This window comes from Diabrotica undecimpunctata, unplaced genomic scaffold (assembly GCF_040954645.1).
Source record: "Diabrotica undecimpunctata isolate CICGRU unplaced genomic scaffold, icDiaUnde3 ctg00000631.1, whole genome shotgun sequence".
In the NCBI taxonomy this organism is placed as follows: Eukaryota; Metazoa; Arthropoda; class Insecta; order Coleoptera; family Chrysomelidae; genus Diabrotica; species Diabrotica undecimpunctata.
In genome coordinates this window covers 253,867-272,282 of record NW_027311928.1, presented here as the reverse complement: position 1 = coordinate 272,282, position 18,416 = coordinate 253,867, and the positions used below count along the sequence as shown (strand labels likewise).

General features: G+C 34.0%; 1 protein-coding gene across 1 annotated transcript in view; it reads right to left on the bottom strand.

Moving 5' to 3' along the window:
• LOC140431322 (phosphatidylinositol-binding clathrin assembly protein LAP-like) overlaps nt 1-18,416 on the bottom strand; it is a 112,184-nt gene that overhangs the window by 58,456 nt on the left and 35,312 nt on the right. Inside the window, exon 3 of the mRNA XM_072519255.1 lies at nt 6,222-6,297. Coding sequence (XP_072375356.1) covers nt 6,222-6,297 — 76 coding nt within the window. The remainder of the gene's footprint in view (nt 1-6,221; nt 6,298-18,416) is intronic.

Here is an 18,416-nt window from a genome sequence, read left to right as displayed (position 1 = left end):
ATTGCACGATGGAGATAATGCAGAAGATATAAGAGGGCCGCGTACCTTGCAAAACTTACAAGGTCTTACAATTTAAAATAAACAATTTTTGAAATGAGGATGAAAGTAAAGATAGCGAAGAAGACACAAAACAACACTGCCAAAAATGAAGATATCAGAGGTAAGATCGCATCTCGATGATCTAATAACATTTATTGATTATTCATCAGATAACAAAGTTCAACTGTATTCTACGCATTTTCGTAATTTTAGAGTGTTGATCATAAAAAACAGCAAATATGAAAAGTGCAAACGAAACTTGATTCCTTTTTCAAAACAGGATTACCGACAAGAAGCGCGTCGATATTCAATATCAATAACAACGTCACTTCACGACGAATGTCCGAAGACAATTAAATAGAATTTGTTTGTATTTTTGTAAGTTTGTTAAATCTCATAGAATTCGTTAGCTTGGACACTTCGAATCCGGAATGGAAGAATTACAAAAAATATCGAATGGATGCTGACCTGAAATAGACCATGAGGCCGCCCTAGAAATCGTTTGTTAAAGAGTGTTGAGAATGATCTAAGGATTATGGGAGTTTGGAATTGGAGAAGAGTTGCCAATGACAGAAGGTAATGGAATCCAATTGTTGAACAGGCCAAAACTCACAGAGGGTGTATAAGGTAATGCTGGCATACTGTAAAAAATGAACAGTTTTCGTGCCGCTGTCGCTTATAAGCATTAGATGATGACTTGCGTAAGTGCTGCCGTCGCTTATAACCGTTTTAGTTACATTGATAGTTTAAACGGTATCACGCTAAGCGTATTTAAATTAGAGCGGCATCGAATGTGTTAACTAATGAATTAATTACGAAATGTTTATATTTAAGAATACAATGGCGGTGGTGTTAATTTATATTTCTTACGATCAAAGTTATTTCGTTTTTAATTAAACCAGTTCCCTTTTTAATTTTACTTCTGTACAATTAAAGTAGATACCATTAAAACAATAACTGTTATTTGACAAAGCGTTAAAGCGTTTCAATCAACGGTTAAAGTGTAACATTGTAACGTTGATCCAGAGATGTAGTTTGTAATTTCGAAATAAGATCATTTTAATTGTAATTATTCCATATACTTTAATTAATGACATCGATATAAAAAAACCATCCAGTAATCATTAGAATTATTCAAATCTATAAATAAATAATTAATTTTTAAATTTGGGAATGATTTATAAATCAAATATAGAAATCAAATAACGTATTATTTGAAAAAATTTCACATGTGTATAATTTTTAACGCTTTATGTAAATTCCCATTTTGTTTATTGTGTTGTTTGGAATATTTATTGCAAAGAGATATTAGATCTAATAGTAGAGATAGCAATCTTAAATTTAGTTAATAAAGTATACTGCTCGTCGCAAGTTAAGAATGTCACTAGTAGTCCAAAATAAAAAATTGTATTGTATTAGGTATCAAATTCGGACCTTTTCCAAATCAAAATTTGGAAAGGATTTGGAAAGGATTGAGTAAATTTTACGGAACAATTATTTAAACATTGAGTAGAAGTTTTTACTTTTTTTTCTTGAAAGTTTAAAAAAGCTTTTTAGACTTTCTAAATACACGTTTAGAAGTAAACAAATTTGTTTAAATAATTGAAAAAACCATTGAAATTTAAGATTGCCATTAGAATAAACAAAAACTATATAAATATTCCACAAAATTTGGTGAAAAATTTTTAATTAGTGTGCGAGTTATAAATGCGGTTGTTATCGTTATATTTAGGACTCTATTTTTTTTTTTCGTTTAGACTTATATTTCCAGGATGTGTAATAATTCTGTTTTGAAATTCATTTTGTTGGTAATTTTTCACGAATTAAAAAAAAATTGTTACAGGATCATTTTTAATCGAGACAGCCATTTATTTTTTAATTCATTATTTGTTTACTTATTAACATTAAGACTTTAAACTCCGATAATAAATCAGTTAGCACTTTAACGTACCAATCACCATTGCAGACAAGTTAATTTTTTTACGTTAAATACCGATTTCGAAGGCTTTTCTAAAAGGAATCTCCAATATGGAAAGTGGTGGGGTAATCAGCTAGTAACGTTAAAAAGGTGAAAATGAAGACTTGAAATCGAAAGAACTTGAAACTATCGAACTTGATACCTACGATATCTCAGGTAATAATTATCAGTTTTATATATTTTAGCAAGTACATATCCAAAAATCTTATAATTCTGGACACTGAGTTACATCAAAACCATTGACCAACTTTACACCACATACCCAGTTGCTCTATATATATATATATATATATATATATATATATATATATATATATATATATATATATATATATTTAGGGATTCTACAGTATTCACTGCCTTCCCTCGCTCAACCGTTTCCATCTCTCTCTGTTGTTCCATTCTCCATCGTTTAGTCCTCTCTTACTCATGGCGTCGTCTACTTCGTTCCTCCAGGATTTTCGGGGTCGTCCTCTTTTCCTCCTTCCTATGGGGCTCCATTCGGTTATTCTCTTAATCCATCTGCTGTCGCTAGTTCTTCTTACATGTCCATACCACTTTAGTCTTTTTTGTTCTATATATGTTAGTATGTCTGTTTCTATTGATGTTCTTTGCTTTATTTCGTCATTACTTCTCCTATCCATTCTTGTTACTCTGCAGCATCTTCGCAGGCATTCTATCTCTGTTGCTACTATCTTACTGCTGTTTTTCTTGTTTATGATCCAATTTTCAGCCCCATATGTCATAATACTTCGCACTAATGTTTTATAAATCTGCGTTTTTGTCTTCATATTTAGGTGTCTATCCCACCATACTGAGTTAAGTTGTCGGATTGCTGTTCTTGTTTGTCCTAATCTTTGTGTAATTTCTTCCTCTATTGTTGCCTTTTTCGTGATTATAAACCCCAGGTATTTGAATTTATCCTTTCCTTTGATTGTTACGTTGTCATCAATCTGTAGATCTTCTATGTCTTCTTCACTTGTAGATAGGTACTCTGTTTTCGCGAGGTTAATATCTAGGCCAGCCTTGGTATATTCTTCTTGTTGCTCTCTTAATTAAAAAAACTAGTTACTATATATGCGCAACATTCTAAAACTAGTGAAACCGCAAATGAAGTGAGAAAAAATATAGTGCTGAATGATTTAAAATGGGTTTAAATGGGATAGTGATGCGCAAAATATGACGCTGTATTCTGTTAGCGTCACTAGACTCTTCTACTCAATTCCGACTCTCACCTCCACGCGGTAAACCCCGATAACCCTGAGCAACTCTGTGGAAGATTGTGGCAACCAACCCCAATGGGAAGCAGAGTCAGGGCAAACGAGAGTGGGAGAAATGGTCCTTTAAAGATTAGGGAGTTGGGCAAAAGGTTAACGACTTCTTCCCTTAAAAAAACTTATTGTTATGAAAGCACAAAGAAGAAAAGCCGGACTGTTTAATTCACGACGATCTAGCAGACGACAAATCCATGTACGTTCCATCTGCAGATGGAACGTACGAACTTTTTATGCCCCAGGCGCTCTTAAATTGCTAACACAAGAACTGGATAAAATGAAAGTCGACGTAATAGCGATTCCAGAGATGAGATGGACTATTTCAGAAATTATCGAGAAAAAAGACTACAATATAATAGTATAGCGGACATATCACCCGACACGAGTTTGGCAGTGGTTTTCTAGTCAGTAAAAAAGCAAAGCAATTAGTCGTTAACTTTAAACCCATAAACAACAGAATATGTTATCTACATCTTAAAGCAAAATTGTTTAACTATAGCTTACTTAGTGTACACGCACCCACGGAAGAAAAGGAAGACGATGAAAAAGATGAATTCTACGACACCTTAGACAAAGAATATGACTGATGTCCACATCATGACGTGAAAATAATTGCTGGGGACCTTAATGCAAAAATTGGCAAAGAGCAATTTTTCCAGCCAACTATAGGGTGAGATCTTGCATGAAGAGTCAAATGATAATGGGTTGAAACTAATAAACTTTGCAAGCACCACAAACATGATAGTAGGAGGAACAATATTTCCCCATACAATAATACACAAAGGAACATGGAAATCACCTGACAATGAAACCGTTAACCAGATAGATCACATCCTAATAGATGCAAGGCATTCTTCCGACCTCATGGATGTCAGAAGCTACCGAGCTACCAAAAATCAGAGGAAGAATTTCAAACCTAAGAAGGATAAACATGTGAAACAAGACAGAATTAATGTTAATAATCTGCGCATTGTAACCGTTGAGAGAGTGTATCGGAAACAAATGGATGAGGAAATAGAGAGCCTGGAGGAGGGAAAATGTGTAGGCATTGTGGACAAAATGTAGAAATATAGTAACTGAGAAGGCATCGGAAATATTGGGAAAACCAAACCAGTTAGACACAACGAATGGTTTGACGAGGAGTGCCAAGAGAGTTGAGATTGACTTAGGGATACTAGAGATCAGAAACCGAACAGAATGGCGACTAATCTTAAAGCAGGCCAGGATCCACATAGGATTGTCGAGCCAAATATGATGATGAATGATTCAAAATAAAAATTTTTTCAAGGGAATGCTCGAAAACTTATGGCAATTCCAGTGGATCTTTTTAACATCCCAACTTCGCGAAATAAAAAGATCAGTTAAATCGTGGAAATTCAAAATATCCAACAGGGCTAATCACGGCGTTGGCGTGGATGTACCAACATAATTGATCGCACTAACCTATATTCATGTAACGATTTGCAATATTCCAATCAGTGTTAGCTATACGGTATTCGCCAAAATAAACAGTAAGGGAATTTAGATAACAAATTACGCACGCAATACGTATTTATTTGATTGAGATTATTTGTTATATTAAAATCGTCGTGAAAATGGTTCTCAAAACTGAGAAGAAAGTTTATAGTAAAGCATTATTTATTATTTCGGTTCATAAGGAAAAATGCTCCAGTGCAAAACAAGTGTCCGAAAAATTCCGGGCGGGGAGGGGGTTAACCGTTTTTACCAAGGTGGCCCTCCAGTAAAAGTGTAATGACAGCAATCGTTAAGAAATTTCGTGTGTTGTGTCAGCGGAAGGGCTCTTTCGGTCGTCTAAAAATAGTTCTTAGCAACAATAGGTAAGGACGCGTTCTCGAGCAGATCTTACAATCTCCGCAACGAAATCTTCGACATACATACAGTAAAAGTGTAATGACAGCAATCGTTAAGAAATTTCGTGTGTTGTGTCAGCGGAAGGGCTCTTCCGGTCGTCTAAAAACAGTTCTTAGCAACAATAGTTAAGGACGCGTTCTCGAGCAGATCTTACAATCTCCGCAACGAAATCTTCGACATACTGCGTATAAACTGAATATCAGTGAAACCAGGTGAAACGTTGTCTTATAATAGTGTACGTACATCGCCAGCTATCGCCGCCGCCGCACTCACACCGCTAAATTGCACGTAAATCGATGAGCGCTTTATACCGGCAACGGCATAAAACAACGTACGCCGCAAGATAGAATAGAGTTCGTGAGTTCGCCAGAGTGCCGATCAGATGGGAACTCCGAACCGGTCTTAGGAGTGTTGATGTGAGACGTAACCTCTCCGTGTCCTTTCGGTACCCTTTATTTTGGCGAATACTGTACTTGTAAGACTGTTCAACTTATCAATTAGAAAGACAAATCAATCAAATAAGTAAATCTGTAAGTAAAATCTTACCGAACATTGTAAAATAGAACAATTAATAAAATATTTTAAATACGTTCATATGTCTATAGTAACTCTAAGGTTGATATTTGTAAAATAAAAAAGATGTAGATGAACCACACTCTGAAACTCCTAACTCAAGATACATGCTGCCTCAACTTTAAGTGCAAATCAGCCAACAAGTACTTATAATTTAGTGGAAAGTCTGCAGACATCGCCAAGGAATTATGAAAACACCTGGATGACACATGACCAATTAAAAAATATATTATTTGATTTTGAACATGAATGATTCCTCCATTTTTTACGAAAATTTTTGAATTTATATATTTGCGGCTCAATATATGAATGCTATGTTATTTATTTCAAAATAATGAATTATTTCCCATTGATATTTGAAAATTTATTTTGTGTATACACTTTCAACATGCCTAACTTTTGACGAGCAGCTTATTACTTTTTATTGGTCTATCAGCCGTCGATTGGTTTATTAAGTAATAGCAATAACCTACTAGTGTATTTACCTTGAAGTCCCCCTTTATCTAAGAAGTTGCTAAGTTGAAATGTACTGTTACTGGATGCTAGGTACTGAGTAAATCTCTAAAACAAAAAAAAACTAAATTAAAATATGCGTACAGAATTATAAATTGAGGTTGTATTAATAATTATATTTTAAATTAATGAAAGTTTGTACAATATTAAGATTTCCAACTAATCTACAATAAAACTCAACACAATATTGTAAACATGTGACATGTTACTATACAGTACGATCAAGTACAAAAGCCATGTTGAATGACTCAATAAAAGCGCCGTTCTATTAATCAATAGAAAAAAATTATAATTGTACAGAATTATAATGTATTATATACGCTGAATGATCAAAAATGCTAATTAGATAGTGAATCATAAATATGCACACAACGTAAAGTTCATGTAAAGAATTTATTTACTATAAAAGTACCTACTCAATCTAAATTATTAATACAATACAAATTTAAGATAGAGATGAAATAATGCTGAAAAAGGAACTTTTAAAAATAGCTTCAGATCACAAGTTGCAATTTAAAAAAGTACTAATGAAATAGCAGAGGATTATTAAAGTATTTATTTAGTTTGTTACCATGTTACTGTGGCAAATAATGTCGGAGTTGGTACGGGCAGAAATGAAAGGCTACACAACATTTAAAAGATGTTTGTGAACTTGGAAGCATTGCTTGACGCCGATAACCGCAGAAAAATAAGGAACTGCTGTAAATTATAAATAGCTAAAGTGTTTGGGCCGCGGGGTAGAGATAATATGTACGTACCTTCCTTTTGAGCACCAGTAATAAACTGGAGATTTTTTCAACTAACTGGTCCTCACAAGGAGTCAACCCTCACTTATGATTCCACGTGTCCCACTCTAATAACTGCATCAGCCTGTAGGCCAAACTAACTGAGGGTAGCCAGATATGGTGAGAAAATTGATGAAACGGCAGAATGGAATCCACAGAAAGTAGTTTGGATTGCGGTATGGAAAGCAAGAAACAACTACTAGTTCCCAAAAACAAAAAATTATGGCAAAAGCAATAAAAGGAAAAATCCATAGTCCGTAGCAGAACTTAATAAATAGGGGGGCAGCGCTACGAATAACCACAGGGTCAAAAGCAAAAGTAACAAAAACCAACTATGACAGATTAACAAAGAGCGGAAAATCCCAAGTATATACTTATACTTTTTATCATTCTGGATACTGACGTCGAGCCATTATGGTATTGGTATTATGCTGGATCCTAGAACAGATCGCTCGGTCATCAACTTCGAGCCACTTTTTTACAAGGCAATGATGATGCAAATCAAGGTAGCACCGAAGACTTTAAATATCAGTTAAGTATATAATGTCCAACAGGTGATGAATCAGAGACCAAACCTACAATAACTGAGGAGAATAACAAACACACTCGGAGTCTGCTTAAAAGTGCAATAAAAAATAAGATAAATCATGAATGACTCAAGAAATATTAGATTTATTGGAACAGCGGCGAAAACTTAAAAACAAGCCAATTTGTGAGAACAAAAATTAGAAACGTTGAAGAAGTACGCACGATGGAGACCAATGAAATCGAGGAAACATATTCAAAAGTAGTAGATCAAAACAATAAGACATTCCTTGATATACTATAGATGCAAGAAGTATGGACAATCTATATTTTAGATCTTTTTGATGAAAAAGATATCCGTTTTCGTAACCAATGGCGCCAAGTATAATGATTTCAGAAATATAAATGACTATGAAGATATTAAAAAACGGCAAAGCAGCTGGATCAGATTTTTGTTAAGATTTCTTAAAATTTATAAAGGAAGAAAAATTCTGGCCGAACTATTTAACACTACTTATAATAGTAAATTAGAGTCACGCAGAGAAGAATGGAGCGGTCAAAGGGAAGACAAGAGAAGCGTCGGTCGACCAGCTACAAGATAGACTGACGATTTAAGAAGACTCAATAAAAACTGGATGAGAGCGGCGCAAGATAGACAGGGTTGGAAACATGAGGAAGAGGCCTATGTTCAGCAGTGGACTCTTGAGGCTGGATGATGGATGGATAATAGTAAATATATTCCTCAAGATTGTATAAAAGCTACATTTATTATTATTTCTAAGAAATCAAGTACAAAAAAATGTTATAAATTTCGATGGATCAGTTTAATGAGTTTGGTATTAAAGCTTTTTACTTCTTAATACGAGGGTTGTCTTTTTAGTTCTGCATATAGCCATAAAGATAAAAAATATATAGACTTTAAAGTACTTTATTGCTTTTTAAAATATGTCCCACCAAGATCGATACACTTTGGCATACGTTCAAACCAATTGGTAAAACAGCTATTCCAGTCTTCAGTTGACACCTGCAAAATCACTGTTTTAAAGGCATTGATGGCTTCTTCTGGTGACTGGAATCGCTGCCCACGCATTGAATCCTTGATCTTTGGGAACGTGAAGAAGTCGTTTGGACTTGGATCAGGGCTATACGGTGAATAGTTTAACAATTCGATGTTTTGAAGCTCCAAAACCTCTGTTGTCTTTTGGACAGTGTGAGCACTTGCATTGTCCTGGTTCGTCATGTAGGATCTTTTGGTGCGAGGTCTTTGAAATGCCCAAAGATGCCTCCCTCTTCCGGTATGTTACAAGGCGGTCATCCTTAATTAGCTGACGAACCGCATCAATGTTTTGCTGCGTGACTGCTGGTTTGGGTGGACCTGGCCTGGATTCGTCGCTGAGACTGGAGCGACCACATTGAAATTCGCAATACCAGCGGGAAATAGTTTACTGATGTGATGTTTCATTCCCAAACACAGCAACCATTTCAGCGAGACATTGCTGTTGGGATAATCCTCTCCGAAAATTGTAATAAAATTAGTGCTCGAAAATGTTCTCGGCTAAGATTCATTTTTCGACCGACTTTCTAATTTCAAAAATTCACTGTATCTACACGACTTGTTGTATCGCAATGAAACTCTCGATTTGTGTCAACAAAATATTGAGGTTACATTTGTGTCGAAAGGTTTTATTGGTGGCGACCTCTAAACGGCTATATGCAAAACTAAAAAGACAAACCTCGTAATAATCCGTAAAATCTGAGTGAAAACTAAAGATTGTTTTCGAGTAGAAGCAATGGGAACTACATATATATGTTTCGTTTACGCTTTTATTCCAGCAGGTTATAGACCAGCAAAAAGAAGTTTTATCTATGTTTCATACATTATACCAACGCATACGACTGTGTCAAACGTAGTTACCATGCTGAATTAGTATGAAATACGAGCAAGATCTGAGTAAACGAAAGATTAAAAACCTGATTACATTTCGGTTTCATATTATATAGCGACACTATGTATTGGTTGAAAGTTTTTCCATTTAGATTGTTGGATATGTTCGATTTAAAAACTGATTTTCCTCTGTTCAAATTTATTATGTTACAAAAATTATACACGGCAAGACTAAAGAAGAGACATTAAATATCTCAAAATTAGAAGACAAATCTTGGCAAATATTTGTCCTTTTGTGAAATGGTAAATATTTTTGATTTATTGTAAACAAACATTTATTTTTATAATGTATTAAAAAGAATAAAAATGTTCGCGTATTTTCACACCAACAAATCAATGGAGTATTACTAAACAATATTACTAAACAACCACTTGTTAGATAAGATTTAAATTTATACCTTTATAATTATTTTTATTGCAATTTCAAATTTGCTATTGCTTTTGTAATGTAATCGTTGAGTAATGAGCTATCAGACTTTATAATCGTGAGATATAGAACTATATAGACTAAATTGTCATCTGTCGCATCCGAATATTTTACACCGAAAGAATAGAGATTGAAATTTTACGAAGATCTCCAAAAAGAAGTGGATAAGTACCGAAAAAAGATACCGTAATAATCTTGGGAGAATGAAATAAGCACCGTAAATTTTCATGAATGTCCACTTAAGAATCTGGGTCTCCCCAAACGCTGAAACCTCTAATCAAATAGATCATATAATAGATACAAGGCACGATCAGTCGTCATGGATTGTAGAAATTTTCAGGGAACTAATACTGATTCAGATCATTACTTAGTAGTCATAAAACTTAGGGCGAGGTTATCCATTGCAAAAAATGATAAGACAGACAGTAAAGTTAAATACAGAATAGATACTTAAATGGGAATAAGCCACAATTAAAGGTTAAAGTACGTTTATTGACGTTACAATTTCCACTTCGGAAATCGTTCCCAAAATACAAACATTAGTAAATTAAACAAATTTTGTTTTTTTGTTACTTGGTGAAAAATTCGTCTAATAATTTAATTTTATCTGACTCATTTATATTGACAATTCAGACATACATTATACATTTTAAAGTAGACTACTTTAAAATGATATTGCCAATATTGTTGAATTGCGCTCCTGGGACGACTTTATTTATAAGATAGTTCATTCGATTACATGAAATCAACTTTAACTTGAGAATATCCGTCAGAAAAAAAAAATCATAGAATGTAATTCGTCTTTAAAAAGACAAACACATGTCATGATGACAGTAAAATTCTCCTGTTAGTGATTCCATAGTAAATAAATTCCATACTTAAACCTTTAATTGTGGCATATTCCCATTTAAATATTAATTACTTTAAAAATGCCACAAGAAAACAGCTTCAGAACAATATACAGCATAGATACCTTAAAAACACAAACACCAAATAAAGATCAATATATAAATATATATGTATATATGTATATATATATATATATATATATATATATATATATATATATATATATATCGAGAAAAGGAGTACGACCGTCAATCCAATATAAATTAAGGATCACTCAGAAGAGTGGTGGGTTTTTTCGGTCAAAAGGTGGAGAAAAAAGACAAAGTTGATGGCTACTTCATCTATTTATTGAAGACGTTTCGCTCTCTTAATCAGAAAGCATCATCAGTTCATCTAAAAAGAACAATATGAAAAAACCACACAAGCATGGAAAAGTTGTTACATGTGTTACCTTAAAAAGATATGTAGCAGTCAGTGATATTAAAGTTGTAAAGACACTTAAGTAAATGGACATTATACGATTACGATATATAAACAATAAATTGAACTAAATAAGTTAACAATTTGTTCAAACTAAACTAAGTTCAAACTAAACTTTGTTCTTTTTGCTGTGCTTAGTTTGAACAAATTGTTAACTTATTTAGTTCAATTTATTGTTTATACATCGTAATCGTATAATGTCCATTTACTTAAGTGTCTTTACAACTTTAATATCACTGACTGCTACATATCTTTTTAAGGTAACACATGTAACAACTTTTCCATGTTGTGTGGTTTTTTCATATTGTTCTTTTTAGATGAACTGATGATGCTTTCTGATTAAGAGAGCGAAACGTCTTCAATAAATAGATGAAGTAGCCATCAACTTTGTCTTTTTTCTCCACCTTTTTGACCGAAAAAACCCACCACTCTTCTGAGTGATCCTTAATATATATATATATATATATATATATATATATATATATATATATATATATATATATATATACACCTTTAACGACAAGAAGAAATAGATCAATGATAGACTCAGTAATCACAAGTTAGTTTTCCGAAAAGTCCAACTGAATATTGTGATGAAACAATGAAATACATCACCAATATTAAAAAAAATTAAATAGAACAAGTATATGACAACTCGACGAAAAAATGATATCGGTCCAGATTAGAACAAAAAATAGGACTACAAAAAACTTTTTAAAACTTTATTTTAGAACTACTTCGATAAATTGTGAAAGGTTGTTGAAAATTGTGCCGAAGTCAAACAAAAAAAAAATAAAATCCAAATAAATGATATGATTTCATTACATTAGTAAAACCCGGAGAGCCTATCAATCCAGATTATAAAAAAAATTGTAATCAAAAAATTTTGACTGCAAAATTTGAACACACATATCTTTTTTATAATCATAAATCCATTTCCTGGAAGTATTTATTTGTCTATAAATGCTATATTATCATTTTTTTCAACAAGGACTCTGGTGTCATTAGAAGTATTATTATAAATTATAATTACAAAAAACGCGGTGAGCAAGTGATTGCAAATTTAAAGGATTGGTGTGTTAGTACATGGACAATATTATGCATGTAAACATAAAAACATACATAATAGATGTATGTATATAAGAGCAATATTTATTAACGTCTCAAATTATAATAAATAAATATGAAACTAAGGTTGGCACATCTGTATTAAATACAAAATTAAAAACACTAGGAATCCTAATATTTCCTACTTGGCGAAACTAAATCTAATACCGTCTTTCTGTTACAAAATTAAAAATTTAGATATTTTGATAATGGCAAATGATGTACACATAAAGTACCGCAAGGTTCAATATCGGTACCAACACTATGAAATATACTTAGAATGGGCATTGGACATAACAAAGATGTAACTGCATTTGCATACGCAAACAATATTACCAGATTGGTAGAGGGCACACGAGTTTATAGTAGATATAGTACACTATATTTATAGAAGCACCACACTTTGTAAAATACTTGGGTATTCACCTTCATTGTCCTTCATAAGTTTATATTAGTACGAGTAGGGCTTAGCTTAGATTCTAGAAGAAATATTCTAGAAGCTAGAATTTATTATGTTTTTGTTTTTAGGTTCTTAGTGTAACTCAGAAATAATTATAAATTTATATGGAAATATGTGCTGCATCCAAATATAAATATTTATTGTCATTGTGCACATTTTAATTTTGCGATATTTTACGATTTTAACTATCTAACCACTATTAACAATACAATCGAAAGCAATCGCTTGGGCCCGAGCCCGATAGAATAATTTCCAACTCCAATACTCCCGGTCTGTAGCTAAGTCGCTGCATTGCACGCAATTCTTAATTCAATATGTAGTTGTAGTATTTTAAGTTTTCAATCATTCAAACGAACGCAATCATTTAACCTCAGCCGCATGGCATGTATCGGTCCTCGTCGCTAGTGAGGAACGACCGAGGACCGAAAGTAATGAGAGTATTGGCTGTGCGTTTTGTTTTGGTTCAATCTCGATCAGCGCCGTCGGCGGTCGATCAATAGATTTTTGTCACCATACGATTCGATCGTTATGAACTAGCGGGATTCGGTCGTTCAATACTTTGAAGTGATTGAATCAAAACAAACGAATCAATCGCGATTGATACAACTAGTTCAAATTACACCGATAACCGCAACGTGCATTGGCTAAAACTGCACAGTTTTCTATGATTTTTATTCAAAAAGCTACCGTCAAGCGGAACAGTACAAAAATTTCAATCGATTTATCGGAATCGGAGGAACTGCGCAGTTTTGTCTTTTTCGATACGTGTGTATTCGTATAATAGCATTTCCCATAACAGTATCTTTTTTTTTTCGATAATTGGCGCTACCATAGCAGTTTTATCTTTTTCAACGCGAATATTAATGCCACGACCGTTAACACATCGTCGTCAGCCGAAGCCATCGCGACCAATGACAATTAAATGAAAATATCACATGAAAATTGTTAATTATTGATAAGAAGAGAACTGTACCGTTCTAACGGTACCGTTAAATCGTAACCATTTATCATAGCGTGTATGGTAACCTTTAAAATCGCGTTTAAAAGTAAATACCCCATAAGAACAAAAATAATAATTGAAGATTATCCACTAGAGCAAGTGAGTCATTGCAAATACCTAGGGTGTTACATAAGTTTCGTGAACTAAAGAAATTTATCACAAAATTAACAGGTTTCAGTATATACAGGGTGTTCCAAGATGTTTCTAACAACCTATACTTCTGGAAATAATGAATATTTTTATTTGAAAATTGGGTTTCAATTGAACGTACAATACCATCAATTGATGTATATATGAGATGTGACGTGATGAGGGCTGCTGTGACGTCATTATAATGGAAAAAATGAAATGGATCATGGGGTGAAGGTTAATGCCAACGAAAGGCTTTTTTATCCCAAATTCAACGGTGTACCACAATGAGGGTATTAATTTAATGTAAGTATGTAACATGTTTCATTTTTTCTAGCATATCTTTCTCTGTATGGCCTGCACTTCTTTATATATATATATATATATATATATATATATATATATATATATATATATATATATATGTGTCATTGTTGTCCATGCAATGCGAGGTTATATACGACTGGACACGGCATATTTCATTTTGATGTTTACGCAAACGTTCAACGCGAATTACGATATATTTGTAACAATTACCTTAAAAAATAAATAAACCTGCAACAAAGATGTAGATGACATAATATAATTAAGACAAAGTTAAACGGAGAGAGAATGCGAGAAGGTAACAGATAGTTATGATAGATTTTGACTGCGGCGACGTTTCCTATTTAAAAAAGTCATTCTGATGCATTGTGTGAAAATAGTGTAGGCGGATATGTGGCTGTTTGAACTCTTGCAGGTAGCTGAAGTACCCATAGACATATTACTCGAGAATAGCACTGCCAGGGACATGTATCTGTCGTCCATGAGGATTTCCACCTCCACCATATAAAAAGCAAGAGTAAAGTAAAAGTAATAGTTCTGTTCAATGATATTTTGGACACGACAGTCAACAGAAAAAGAGTAAGAGATGCAGCTATGAAAATATACTTCATAATAATAATAACCCTGTTTAAGCAAATTAAATATTCTGCACATTACTATTTATGTACAACTGAATGAACACCTGACCTCCACAATGTTATAAACAAATTTTATGATTTCCACATGTTTAAGTATCACCATAATATGTTTCTATTTTTATATAAATATTGTATGAGATAAATACTTAGTTGTTTAACTAACAGATCGATTTTGTTAATTAGTTTTTTATTCCTTTGAAAATAACATTTGTTTTATGTAGGTATAATGCATTTGTTTAATGTATAAATTTTATATACATTCGAGTTTTATCTCAACTCGCGAACAATTTTTAAATTACAGACAGGTCAAAGTCGACTTCCCTTCATAAATGGGAATTGTCAGAAAATTATTTACACGAATCATAGAAAATTAAATGTGATTTGAGGGACATATCACACAAACTAATAAAAAATAATATAACATAACTTTTTTAAATCTACAACAGATCGAAGCGTTCCTGGCCTAACAACACGACATCATTGATCATGACTAATTTATCATTCCATCCTATCTTCTCTTTTTCTTCTTAGTACAGAAGACTCGGTAATCTTTGGCACTTGGTTGTAAGACTTTTGTACCATAACTTGTTTGTTCTATTAAACTCTAATGAGTCACAGTAACAGTTCCCTGACTGATACTTTTAGAATCTCTTCTGGTTCAATCCTCAGTTGACCAGTGAATTCCTGATTTATATCCGTTAGGGCATTGCAATGGCATAGGATATGTATGGTAGCCTCTTCTTCCATTTCGCATTGTGCACCATGGTTTATTTACCTTACCTAGTTCGTATAACTGTTTTCTTGTTTGTTTTCTCAAATTATCGGAGTTTTGTATCAATATTGTTTATTATTTTCTTAGTCTCGATTTGCTCTTGAATTGCTCTCCATTTCTTTTGATGATTCCGAATCAGTCACTTGTGAACCTCGTTTTTCGTAGCATCTTTAGCGATGCCACAGAATAGTTCTGGGCCTACAAAGGTTTCTCTCGAGCCTTGTTTTGCTAACAAATCAGCTCGTTCATTTTCATGCACCCCTTCATGATCCAGCACCCATATTACAGACACTTTATTATCTTTTGCAAGCCACCAAAGCAAAAACTTCAGCCTGTAACACAGTTGTATATTGACGTAGGCTATAAGATTTATTATAATTACTTGTCTGCCCAAAGACTTCTGATCCAGCACCATGAACAGTTTTAGATCCATCAGTGAATCCCCATTCATGTTTGGGACTTTTTGTTCTATAGATGGTATAATTGCGTTAATCTTCTCAGTGAAGATTAGTTCTTGTATCATCATATCTGATTTGATTATAAAGATGGATTGCTCAAGATATTCCTTAAGTGCCAGTAGTATGTGTGTGGCTATTAAATACATAATTCAGCCTCCAAGTATTGTTTGCTTTAAATCTCAGGATGGTCATAAAGGCTACCGCCAAAATATATAATTCTAGCGAAAGGAGACAAATGACAGACTCTAAAGATGCCCTCCTTGTACTATTCAAGGCTCTTGGTATATTTAGAAGCGCTTGTCTTTGTAGGGTGGTCAGAGAGGTCGCACAGGATTGCAACGCCGTCTGTTTCTACCAAAGTACTGAACCATAAGTAACTGTCGGTCGTATCACTAATATGTATAACCAATAGATTACCTTTGGTTTCAACCCACAGGTTTTACCTAAAACTCGTCTGCAGTTCCAGAAGAGATGCGTAGCCCTGTCAGTTATATTCTTAATATGAATGCTCCAACTGAGTTTGGAATACAGGGTTACCCCTAGATACTTGACATCATTGGCTCGTTCTAGCTTCTCCCCAAATAATTTCGGCGCACTCAGTCCAGTAAGCTTCCTCTTATTAGTAAAGGCCAATAATATAGTTTTAAAAGGGTTCACAGAGAGGTTCTCTTTCAGACACCAATTCTCCATGGCAGGGGCATATCGCATGTGATCCGCAGTATTGGGAAAGTTTCACCCAGTCACTATTACAATGTCGTCTGCGAAACTCTGAACCCAGATTCCTTGGCTATTAAGCCCGTGAATCAGGTGATCACCGACTCCATAATATTGGTAACAATACACCACCTTAAGGGCACCCCTTAGTTACCCTTAGGTTTATGGCATCTTCACACGTATCTGGGGATATTATTCTGCTCTGAAGCATCTAAATAATCCACGTGCATGTTGTGTTGTTGATTTTCTTTCTCACCAGTGATTGTGTTGACTCTATGAACGAATTATCAAATTCACCTTCTATGTCTAAAAATGCAACAAGGACGACTTCTTTCTAGTGTAAACTCATTTCGAGTTTTGACACCAGATTGTGCAGGCCGGCTTCACCTGATTTCCCTATTTGATACGCCCATTGCCGTGGGTTTTCATTATGATTGTTTTTTTTATGTATTCATTCAAGACTTTTCCATGATTTTCAACATGATAAAGACTTATAGGCCTGTATGATTTTGCTAAGGGGTAATCTGTTTTTCATGGTTTGGGGATAAACGCCACCCTCGCTCTTCTCCAAGCTTTGGGAATGAATCCAAGAGCATGGCTAGCCCTAAATACTGCGACGAGTGGACCCATAAAAATTTCCAGTGCTTCTTGGAGAAGCCTATTAAATATGTCATCCGGTCCCGCAGATTTGTACGCTTCAAAAGTTTCAGTAGCCCATCTAACCTTGTGAGAACCAAAGATCACGTCAGAGGTCAGCCAGTCACTTCTGCTTAGGCTAAAGTTTGCTTGATGATTATTACCACTAGTCAATTGCGTCGACCCTGAAAAGTAAATACTTAAATATGGTCTACAGACTCCTTCTCTGTGCCCATACACTTCCCATTGAGCAATTTAACAGACTTGGGTTTATTAATGTTACCTCTTCTGAGGATTCTGTTAACCCTGGCACTTTCAGGTACACTTTCAATGTTTTCACACAATTCTTTCAATTAGCAAATAGGATCCACACTATCCTATTGAAATATTACTTTATTTATTTTTTTTATTTTGGCTCTTTGGCGTCCTTCCTTGTGCCGAATGTATTAGGTTTGCAGCTTCTGGTATTTGGAACCATTCGCTTAAGTTATCCAGCCAGGATTTTTCCTTTCAGTCAAACCCTCTTCTGCCTTCAATTTTGCCTTTCACTATAAGCTGTAGCAAACTGTACTTATCATTACTGAACATATGGTCCAAATATGACGCTTTATTCCTTTTGCATACTATACTTCTAAATATGATGATTTTCACAACTCGTACCATACTTTTTGTTTTATTCCTCTCTCGTTCATATGCCATATGTTATCAAATCTTGTATATTCTGACAATGCTTCACTCTCGTGAATCAATTAATCCAATTTGGAGGATCGTGAAATTCAAGATCATGAAACTGGAGTAAAACTATTATACATTGTTGTAATCGCGGGCACTTCACTGTGAATGATCTAGTGGTCAATGGTTCAAACTCTGACCAGAAAGCAAAAAGGCTTTCGTATTAGTGTAAAATTCAAATGGATC